Raw genomic sequence first — 12,074 nt, forward strand, 5'->3', positions numbered from 1 at the left:
CACAGGGAAGACAGGGATATTCCATGACATTTAGGTTGTGTTTCAACCTGGAGTCATCCAAACTGAGTTATTATCACACACAGTGACTAGACAGCCCTAAGATCTAATGCGAGCTGAGGAAGGAAGATATGTAGAGGACATTGGGAGTCTGTGGTTGGAGAAAATACAATGATGTATCATTTCCCATTTCACTCAATTTATTCCATAAGAGGTTAACATATATTTCTGAGAAATATCCATTAAACACAAATAGATTATGTAAAGAATCAAGTCCATAACTAGATTCATAAAGAATCAAGTGTGATTCAGTTTCACACTCACTTGTAAAAATGCTTTAAATATTATTATTACATATAATTAATGTGTGTGTACTTATTATGTTTTATCGATGGCAATTGCTGTTGATTCATAGTTCAATACTTCTACCCTCCTTTGTGTTTGGTTACATCTAGCTTCTAATCCAAAGAGACAAGAGTACAAAGCATTTCACTCTCACCCCTCCCATTAACAAGCTTCTGAGTTTGTGTGCTGGAAAAATCACAACTTTAATGCACATTTCTCTTGTTTTGTTTTAATGAGGAAAGTCTCACACTATCAGTCATTGGGGAGAGAGTTTATTGAATGGATTTTTAAGAATGCCTGAGAGTTTCAAAATCTGCAAATAGGGACTGAAAACTTTGGATAATGCAAGATAACCAAAATTTGCCTCCAAATTCTGTCCTTGGTATTAGAAGGATAGAATGAGAAATATGATTACTGCCTCTGAGAAATATGATTATTGTCTAATCTTATCTTTATTTGAGGCAGATCACTTTCTCAAGATGTGTGAGCATAAAAGGAAGAGTCAGATAGTGCAAGAATTTTAGAGGGTTCAGGAAGAGCCTCCAATTTTTACCTCATCTCAGCACAAGGCTAGTTGTCCTTAATTGGCCTAACATGAGAGCAGCAAATAACCTAGGTTCCTCTAATAAGTTTTGAAGGTAGCAAAAAAGAAAACATAGAAAAATGCAAGACAACTATTTTCTTTTCATAGCAGACATTAGATATTGCTTTTTCTATGTGGTTGATTTCTTGGACATATACATCTATTGGAAGAAATTTTACTATTTTAAATATTTGGAATTGATCAGAGGATGCCCTGGTTTATTTTAAGGCTCTAAAAGGCTTACCTGCTAAAATACCACCTTTGCTATTGAGAAGACTAATGGTTCCTGGAAACGTGGGTTTCAGAAACAATAAAATTGGTGAAAAAATCCAAGGAAACCACAAATGCTTGCCAAAGAATAACTTTGCCAGCTAAGGACTTCACAAACAGCAGCAGCAGCTGCAGGGACAATTTTATGTTTTGGCAAAATTTCATAAAAGAGAAGTATGGTTTTTTTTTTTGCTTAGTCATGAATGACTCTTTTTGACCCTATAGACTGTAACCTGCTAGGTTACTCTGTCCATGGAATTCTCTAGGCAAGAATCCTGGAGTGGGTTGCCATTTTCTTCTCCAGGGGATCTTCCCGACCCAGAGATCGAACCTGGGTCTCCTGCATTGTAGGTGAATTCTTTACCATGTTTTGATATTAATACTATAGGAAATACATCATTTAAAAATAAATGGCAGTTCTATAAATTGAACAAACAATATGAGACACACATCTCTTTGCCTTATTTTTCTCCTTTTCCTCTGATCGATGAGGAGTTGGCCGTAGATCAGCACTGATTCCCAGACTGGCTTTTCAATATAACTGAATTAAGATGAAAAGACAACACTGAAATGAATAAATATTGAGAAATAACTTTACAAATATGTTTTCTTCCATGTAGGTTCTCTGCACCATTTAGGAACCTGGTTGTCACCTGAGGACTTTGCTTTCCAGTAGCAAAGCCATGAGGGGGCATCCTCCATGTTCCTCGTGGTGGTGGAGAATTCACACTCCATCTTCCCTCAAACCCTCAAGGTCATCAGATTGTACCAGTCTTGCCTCTCTCCAATACTGTCAACTGGCACAGGGTCCTTCTTCCTTTTTGCATCTTAATGTTAATACCCGGCACTCTGTCATTCTCTCCAGAACTACTCTCAATATATATAGATCTTAAACATTTTAAGTGTGAACATGTGCTAGTTAAATACTACATAATGTGCTTTAGAATTAGTAACCCCAATAGTTGTCATAATAACCTTCTGTTGAAGGGAATATTATTATCCCTATTTCACAGCTGAGAAACTAAGTCCTCGGTCAGTTACAAAGTTGGGGAGAGCCTGGATTCAACCCTAGGCAACTGGATCCAGAGCCCATGCCTTTTTAAAAACACAGTTTTATTTATTTATTTATTTTAGGCTCTGCTGGGTCTTCCCTGCTGTGTGGGCTTGTCTCTAGTTGTAGCAAGCGGGGCTACTCTCCTGTGGTTCCAGGGCTTCTCATTGCGGTGTCTTCTGTTGTTAAGGAACACGGGCTTTAGATTCAGGAGCCTCAGTAGTTGCATGGCAGGAGCTCAGTAGTTGTAGTTCCCACGGTCTAGAGTACAGACTCAATAGTGTGGCACATGGGCTCAGTGGCTCCTAGGTTTGTGGGATCTTCGTGGATCAGGGATGGAAACTGCATCCCCTGCACTGGCAGGCAAATTCCTCACACTGAACAATCACTGGAAGACCCCAGAGTCCATGCTCTTGACAAAGTGCTAATCTGCCTCTAACAGTTTCTAGAAATTCCGTCCTTCTAGGATATCACCTCCAATTTGCCTCTGTCTTTACTTAGGACTTGTCATTTACCAGCTACAATCTTTTATCTAAAACTCCCAGGACTTCTAGTAATCAAATTTTTTTTTATTTTTCATTTAAAAGGCATATCCATTAAATGTTTGGAATAAACCAATGAAGTGTGCAAAGCATTTTTCACCAACACATTATTATTTCTCCACCAATAATCAGATATTCAACACAATATTGATATATCTGCATGAATATTCAGATAAACTAATTAAAAACTAAACATTAGAAATAGCCTATGTCAGTGTTTGTCACCAAATTAATCAGACATAAACTTACAATGTTATCCATTTTAGAATTTTAGAATGTGGACTTGTACTAAAACCTGAAATCCCTCCAGTTTAGGTATGTCATCACCAACACCAGCCTTTCAGGCTCACTTGCTCTAGAATGCCAAATGCAAGTCACCTTTCACCTCTTGCTTGCTGGAATTCATTACTATTCTCCTCACCCACCATCATTCTACTCAGTCCTTAGGAGTGAAGTTGTAAATTGGCAGTAAAGATCCTGCACCTGTTTTATTATTTTTGTTAATGCTTATTATATTTCTAACTCTTGTATACTATACTAACCTGTACTATTCTATGTTATTGGTAACATAGTAATTCAGTTTAAGCATAAGTTAAATCCTTTCCTACCTTACCTCTAGTCACACAACTCTTTATGGTGGGTATTATTACTCCCAAGTCAGCACTGAGCAATCTGATGCCAGAAAGTTCAAGAAAGTTTTCCAAGATCGCATATCCAGGCACATTCTGATTCAAAGCCCTCTACAGTCATTCTCTAGGGACACTGTCTTCTTAGCTTAGAAGATGGTTTCCCCATATAGCTTATATCAAACACATGCATTGTAGCTCTTACATTTTAGAAATGACAAAAAAAATATAAATCAAACACAATGAGAGAAGAATTACAGAAGTTCTCTTCCAATAATAATGCAATTGATAATAAAGCTCTCCACAGTATAAGGAGCTGTACTCACTGGTCTCATCTCAAACAGTTGTCCTCTCTAACTAAGTTCCTCATCACCTCTCTGGCCTTGACTGACTTATTGGTGGAGGTGGTTCTGACATTCAGCATAGTGAGGAGAATGAGGAGCACGGGGTTTGGACTGAACCTGAATCCCTCTTTCCTCTCTGTCACTGAAATTAACTTGTCTAGTTTCAAAATTGGCTGGATATTGAAGTGGGGAAGGACGTGCTTCCATGGGGGAAGGCTGCACATGGGAAATTTCTGTACCTTCTGCACAATTTTGTTTTGAACCTGAAACTGAAGTGAAAGGGAAATTCGCTCAGTCGTGTCAGACTCTGCATCCCCATGGACTGTAGCCCGCCAGGCTCCTCTGTCCATGGAATTCTCCAAGCAAGAATACTGGTGTGAGTAGCCATTCAACCTTATTTTTCAGTAAAAGGACTTTTGAGGAATCCCCAAGCATGTTTGGACCTGTGTAGGCAAAAGTAGGCAAATAGAAGGGAGGATTAGTTTGGGACTGTAGGATTAATTTCCATAAATGGAAGACTGGGCTTGGAAAAAGAGGGAGTAAAGTAGAGCAGTAGCATGATAAAAATAAGTACATTTTCACGTTATCACTTACTATCCTCAATACATCAGATTAACTGCAGCAGATTTTAAAAAAGGACATCTTCCTATTTTTAGAGCATAGAGCACATAGAAAAAATTAAGTGAAAGAGTCAGATAATAGTTCCATTCAATGAATGTCACACAGAATTACACTGTTACTAAATTAAATTATAGATAGACCAAAGGAAAATTAAAGATTTTAAAAATACTTCCTATGGGTAGGAAAAATATTCTATTGTTATATATTATACCAAAATCTCTAGTGCAATTCTGAATATGAAATTTCTTTTGAGCATGTAGTGAGTATGTGAAACTCAACAAAAGAAAAAGAAAACGAAAGAGCAGATTCTTGCATTCACTCCAGGATAGCAGTAGCAGTGTTAGTTGCTCAGTCGTGTCTGACTCTGCCACCCCACGAACTATAGCCTGCCAGGCTCCTCTGTCCATGGGATTCTTCAGGCAACAACACTGAAGTGGACTGCCATTCCCTTCTCCAGAGCATGTTCCTGACCCGGGGATCGAACCCAGGTCTCCTGCATTGTAGGCAGATTCTTTACCATCTGAGCTACAGGGAAGATCACTTCAGAATAGTCTTTCCTAAATATCACTACCCAGGTTGGCTGATCAAGGCTTTCTAATTACACAAGCATGTAATGCTTTTGTTGGTACTGTATTATGACCTCCTTAGCCTTAGATGCAATGGCAACCCACTCCAGTGTTCTTACCTGGAGAATCCCAGGGACGGCGGAGCCTGGTGGGCTGCAGTCTATGGGTTCGCACAGAGTCGGACACGACTGAAGCGACTTAGCAGCAGCAGCAGCAGCAGCAGCAGCCTTAGATGACTGAATTAGAGTTGGCAAAATGATTCCAGGAAAACTCATTAGTAGGTAGGCTGCTAAGTCGCTTCAGTCGTGTCCGACTCTGTGTGACCCCAGAGACGGCAGCCCACCAGGCTCCCCCGTCCCTGGGATTCTCCAGGCAAGAACACTGGAGTGGGTTGCCATTTCCTTCTCCATAAGTAGGTAGGAGTGAATCTATCATATTATTACTCAAGAGAAAAGTAACAAAGACACCAAGTCATGTTAATACTAAGTATGAGAATGAAGCTCTTTGATCTTGCCTGAGTTCTATTCAAAGTTTTGATTGCTCATTGTTTCCTTCTTTAAAGTGATAAAAATATATCTATCACTGAAATTCAGCACACACTGAGAGATAAAATTTAGAAGCAATCTCTTTGGAGTCCAGTAAAAGACAAAATGGTCCAATATTATCACATTTTATAAACATTGTTTTATTGCTGTTGTAATTCAGTCACTAAGTCATGTCCAACTGTTTGTGACCCCCATGGAGAGTGGTTCACCAGGCTTCCCTGTCCCTCACTGTCTCCCTGAGTTTGCTCAAACTCTTGTCCATTGAGATGGTGGTCTTATCTAACCATCTCATCCTCTTATCGCCCCCTTCTCCACCTGCCCTCAATCTTTCCCAGCATCAGGGTCTTTTCCAATGAGTCAGCTCTTTGCATCAGGAGGCCAAAGTATTGGAGCTTTAGCATTAGTCCTTTCAATGAATATTCAGGATTGATTTCCTTTAGGGCTGACTGGTTTGATCTTCTTGCTGTGCAAGGGATTCTCAAGATTCTTCTCCAGCACCACAATTTGAAAACATAAATTCTTCAGGCTCAGCTTTCTTTATGGTCCAACTCTCACATCCATACATGACTACTGGAAAAACCATAGCTTTGACTATATGGGCCTTTGTTGGCAAGTAATATCTCTGCTTTTAATATGCTAACTTTGTCATAGCTTTTCTTCCCAGGAATAAGCATTTTTAAATTTCAGGGCTACAGACACCATCCATAGTGATTCTGAAGCTAAAGAAAATCAAGTCTGTCACTGTTTCCATTTTTCCCCCTCTATTTGCCATGAAGTGATGGGATTGGAGGCCATGAACTTAGTCTTTTGAATGTTGAATTGTAAGCCAGATATTTTACTCTTGTCTTTTACCTTTCACCTCCTTTTCACTTTCTGCCCCTAGGCTGGTGTCATCTGCATATCTGAAGTTACTGATATTTCTCCTGGCAATCTTGATTCCAGCTTGCACTTTATCCAGCCCAGCATTTTGCATGATATACTCCGCATACAAGTTAAGTAAGCAGGGTGACAATATATAGCCTTAATGTACTGTTTTCCCAGTTTTGAACCAGTCCATTGTTTCATGTCTAGTTTTAATTGTTGCTTCTTCAAGGAGGGCTTCTCATACAGCACTTCTCAGGAGGCAGGTAAGGTGGTCTGGTATTCCCATCTCTTGAACAATTTCCCACAGTTTGTTGTGATCCACACAATCAAATGCTTTAGCAAAGTCAATGAAGCAGATGTTTTTCTGGAATTCTTTTGCTTTTTCTCTGATCCAGCGGATGATGGCAATTTGATCTCTAGATCCTCTGCCTTTTCTAAATCCCGCTTGTACCTCTGGAAGTTCTCAGTTCACCGTTGAAGCCTAGCTTGGAGAGCTTTGAGCATTACCTTACTAGCATGTGAAATAAGCACAATTGTGAAGTAGTTTGAACCTTTTGGACGTTGTCCTTCTTTGGGACTGGAATGAAAACTGACCTTTTCCAGTCCTGTGGCCACTGTTGAGTTTTCCAAATTTCCTGGCCTATTGAGTTAGCACTTTCACAGCATCATCTTTTAAGATATGAAATAGCTCAGCTAGAATTCCATCACCTCCACTAGTTTTGTTCATAGTAATGCTTCCTAAGGCCCATCTGACTTCACACTCCAGGATGTCTGGCTCTAGATGAATGACCACACCATCATGGTTATCTGAATCTCTAAGACCTTTTTTGGACAGTTCTTCTGTGTATTCTTGTCACCTCTTCTTAATCTCTTCTGCTTCTATTAGGTCATTATCATTTCTGTCCTTTATTGTGTCCATCTTTGCATGAACTATTCCCTTGATAACTCTCATTTTCCTGACAAGGTCTATACAATAAATAAGCAAATATAAATGTAATATACATGAATGACTGGAATGCATTTGAATTTACAGATATCTTGCATGCCTTACAGCTCAAAAATTTTCTCCTACTGAAGTGTCTCTGAGTTTTTATTAATCTTAAAGAGAATTTCTTAAATATCTCTCTGCAGTATATCCTGTGAAATAGGTTTTTTGTGTAGATCTCTTCAGATAAAAAGATCTCATATTTTTACTTAGCTAAGACTTTTTCCTTTTAGCAATGAATACATTTTGAAATATATCAGATGGAATTTTGTATTTCATTGGATGATCATACAATTTAAATTTCTTAAAAAGGTGAATTATAGTAATAGATTTTCAATTGTTAAAGCAAACTTCCATTTTTGGCATAGACTCTAATCAAGATGTATCATCTCTTTATATGCTGTTAATTTTATTTTCTGCTTCATTATGAGTGAGAGTGTTTATTCTTATTCCTTGGGTTTTGTATCCATGCTATTCTACATCAAATAATAAATTTTAATTGGAGATTAAAAGTGTAAATTTCTTCTTCTTCACACCTTGCACCATAGGGACTCCACTGTAGATGATTTTGGGTATGGGATTTGGCTGTGCTTCCTGGGGGGATTTGGCATTAACTTGTTAGATAGTTTGGAGGTGAGTAGTAAAAGGTAACCTGCGTCTTTTGCATCTCCTGCATTGGCAGGCAGGAGTTTTACCACTGGCATTATATGGGCTTCCATAAAAGGTAATGAATAAATAACAAATCAACACGCACCGTGCTAACTTTGACAAAGAGGAATACCCACCCGAGCATCAGCCAGGTAATAAAAGACTGCTGTTATATTGTAAGGTAAGACATCTTTTGTGGGAAAAGAAAATTTGCAACAGATTTATTTGAAGTTAAATTATTATTCAATTTAGAATATTGTTTCAGAGTACATTTTAAGTATAAAAATAATACTTTATATTCTAAAATTAAAATAAATTCAAATTCAATATACAGTTATTTAATATGTTCAGAAATTAAAACTAACATAAATACATGACAGGTCACACGATAATGTTTGGTAATTATAACAGAAATAACTGGTTCAAAGATCTTTGTTCTATTTTATTTGATTGAAAGAGGGAGGACCTTCTCCGGATGTTTACGTGCTATCTACAGCAGCACCATGAACAGCAGCTCATCCACTGTTGCAGCTGTGCAGCTCTGCTACGAGCACCTGAATGGATCCTGTGTGAAAACCCCCTACTCACCAGCTCCCCGCCTCATCCTGTACACAGTGTTCAGCTTTGGAACTGTGCTGGCTATATTTGGAAACCTCTTGGTAATGATTTCCATTCTTCACTTCAATCAGCTGCATTCTCCAACCAATTGCTTGATTGCCTCCTTGGCCTGTGCAGACTTCTTGATAGGAGTGACTGTGATGCCCTTCAGCACAGTGAGGTCTGTGGAGAGCTGCTGGTACTTTGGGGAGAGTTACTGTAAATTTCACACTTGTTTTGATGGGTCATTCTGTTACGCTTCCATCTACCACTTGTGCTTTATCTCTCTGGACAGGTATATTGCGATCACTGACCCCCTGGTCTATCCAACTAGGTTCACTATGTCTGTTTCTGGCATGTGTGTTGCCTTCTCCTGGCTCTTTTCAGTTATTTATTCTTTTTCCCTTCTTGGCTCAGGAGCAAATGCAGCTGGACTGGAGGATCTAGTAAGTGCTCTCTCCTGTGTGGGAGGCTGTCAATTTGCAGTGAATCAAAGTTGGGTATTAGTGAATTTCACTTTATTCTTCATTCCCACCCTTGTGATGATAGTTCTTTACTCCAATGTTTTCCTAATCGCTAAACAACAGGCTAGAAAAATTGAGAATCTGAGCAATAAGACTGGGCGATGCTCATACAGCTACCAAGACAGAGTGGCCAAGAGGGAGAGAAAGGCTGTAAAAACGCTGGGCATTGCAGTGCTAGTGTTCCTGATCTCCTGGCTGCCTTACTTCCTGGATTCCATCATTGATGCCTTCCTAGGTTTCATCACTCCCACATATGTTTATGAAATGTTGGTTTGGATTGCTTATTATAACTCAGCTATGAACCCCTTGATTTATGCTTTCTTTTATCCTTGGTTTCGAAAAGCCATCAAACTCATTGTCACTGGCAAATTCTTGAGAGAGAATTCCTTAACAGTAAATTTATTTTCTGGGTAAGTCAACATTTTAGATGGAGGAATTGACAGTAGATTAACAGTGAACACACTCTGGGTAGAAAATTTAGTCATATGTGTTTAAGGTCTTCTAATGTAAAATAAATTATACTTCAAATTTGACCCAAACACTTAAATTCAGCTTCATCATTCTTTGGTAAGTATAACATAAATCCCTGTATGTAATGGAAACAACATGACCTTGGAGCCAGAAACATGGCAATTTAACACCGATCTTGGGCTGCTTCCATCTCTAAACATCTCTTTATGTCTCTAGTTAATAACCTCTCCTTTGTAGCATTCTTGAGAAAATTTAAAAGAATGTATAAAGAAAGTGAAAGTCGTTCGGTCGTGTCTGACTCTTTGCCACCCCATGGACTATACAGTCCATGGAACTCTCCAGGTCAAAATACTGGAGTGGGTAGCCTTTCCCTTCTCCAGAGGATCTTCCCAACTTAGGGATTGAACCCAGGTCTCCTGCATTGCAGGTGGATTCTTTACCAACTGAGCCACAAGGGAAGCCCAAGTATACTGGAATGGGTAGCCTATTCCTTCTCCAGTGGATCTTCCCTACCCAGGAATCGAACCAGGGTCTCCTGCATTGGAGATTCTTTACCAACTGAGCTATCAGAGAAGCCGAAAAGAATGTTTGGAAAAAAAAAAAAAAAACTACTATGTTTTTATTATTCTAAATCCCCCCTTTTATTGCTTTATAATAGTTCAGCCTTGGTTATTACTTCTCTTTATATTTTCGTGATTGTAATATTTTTCCATTAAAATGTACATGCAGCTGGGGAATGCTCAGAGACATCCTGGCTCAGGGAGGGCAAAGTAGTGACTCCTTACTGTCAGGTGTTCAGATTTGTGGTCCAGAAATATGATCTTAGAGTCGAGTAAGATCAACCCAGAGAGAAAGAGTGACTATAACATCCATTTAAGTCTTTACTCTGGGAAAGGTGATTGGTGTCATTAATAGTATTTGATTATTTAGTAAGCTTCTTTGTACTGATTAATTCTACTCCTACAATTTCATTTTGGTTCAGAAATTTTACCAGTTATCATATCTTTAGAACATGGGTTTTAAGACTGTCACTCATTACTGTACTCTATCTTAAATTAATTTTTGTTCACTTTTGCATTGTACCAAAAATATTATTTTTTAAACATTTATTTTATTAAAGTATAGTGATTAAATGTACCAAAATTATTTATAAGGGCTTTCAATGATTTATATGAAATGTCCAAATTAAAAAACACCCAAAAGAATAGAAAAGTGAAATGAAGGAGATAAATGATGATAGACAGGCTGATAAACACATTGTGTGACCCACAGATTTGAAACTGAAGTAATTTAAGCAACTCACATTGGGTAAGCTAAGCTATTCACTTTGTATAACATTCACCAGCTTTTCAGACATGAAGACTTGTTCTGGGTCTTAAGATTGGAGGGTGCTGTGTGTCCCATGCACTGAGTGAGTTAATTATTTGATTCTCTTCTAACTTTTAGGTTGTTGTAATCAGACATCAAAATTTAAAGATCAGGGCATCATATCTTTGGGGCAAGAGTGAATACATATTAAAAATATTCTTGTTATTTTTCTTTAATTTCTTGATTTATATAAGATCAGAAATATATTAGCACATCTTTTCTATTATTAAAGAAATGCTTTAAGCTGGTAAGCCTTTCCTGAGACAGTGAACTTTTTCTGAATATACTATGCTTGAATGAAACTCTCTTATCTTCATTTTATGAGTAAAGATTATACAGATAATTTAAAGGCACCCTACTGCTAAGTCGCTTCAGTCGTGTCCGACTCTATGCAACCCCATAGACGGCAGCCCACCAGGCTCCCCCGTCCCTGGGATTCTCCAGGCAAGAACACTGGAGTGGGTTGCCATTTCCTTCTCCAATGCAGGAAAGTGAAAAGTGAAAGTGAAATTGCTCCGTCATGTCTGACTCTTAGTGACCCCATGGACTGCACCCTACCAGGCTCCTCCATCCATGGTATTTTCCAGGCAAAAATACTGGAGTGCGGTGCCATTGCCTTCTCCAAAAGGCACCCTAGACTGCTTAGTATTAGTTTATACACAACTCTTCCAACGCTGACAATCATCAATTTATTTTGATTTAGTGCTTTCAATGTAGTAACTTTCTCTAATCCTGTGCCACAAGCTATAGAGAAATCATACTGACCATTTTAAAAATAGAAAAAGCTACAAAGTGCTTACAAAATCTGCTGAATATCTTAGCAGATTTTGGATTCATATCTAAGCTTCTGGATTCAAATAAGCACTTCTAACATCTAGTTTAGTACTTTTACACTTGTCTTCCTGTTTTTTAAGTCCCTTTTCACATATATTTAACAAATGATTTAATTTTGCTCCTTTCTTCCCCAGATCAACATATCATTGTATTTTGGTGAATATTTAATATCTTTCTTTCTAAAAGCACAAGCTTCTTCTCATTTATGTGCCTGAGTATATAAAAGAAATAATTCTTTATGCATCATAGTGGTTATTGTGGTATGCAAATTACAGACACTTCACACTTATTTT

At 38.2% G+C, this 12,074-nt stretch overlaps 1 protein-coding gene across 1 annotated transcript; it reads left to right on the forward strand.

Annotated features, from left to right (window-relative positions):
* The first annotated feature begins 8,452 nt into the window (after window positions 1–8,452).
* LOC785256 (trace amine-associated receptor 7a) lies at window positions 8,453–9,522 on the forward strand. The gene has a single exon (XM_002690237.5). It carries the CDS (start codon window positions 8,491–8,493, stop codon window positions 9,520–9,522), a length of 1,032 nt encoding a protein of 343 aa, XP_002690283.1. The 5' UTR covers window positions 8,453–8,490.
* Window positions 9,523–12,074: the final 2,552 nt, after the last annotated feature.

The sequence above is a fragment of the Bos taurus genome, chromosome 9 (genome assembly GCF_002263795.3).
Source record: "Bos taurus isolate L1 Dominette 01449 registration number 42190680 breed Hereford chromosome 9, ARS-UCD2.0, whole genome shotgun sequence".
NCBI lineage: Eukaryota > Metazoa > Chordata > Mammalia > Artiodactyla > Bovidae > Bos > Bos taurus.

Excerpts from the sequence above, each read along its gene's own strand:
- LOC785256 (XM_002690237.5), top strand. The coding sequence starts at position 8,491 with ATGAACAGCAGCTCATCCACTGTTGCAGCTGTGCAGCTCTGCTACGAG.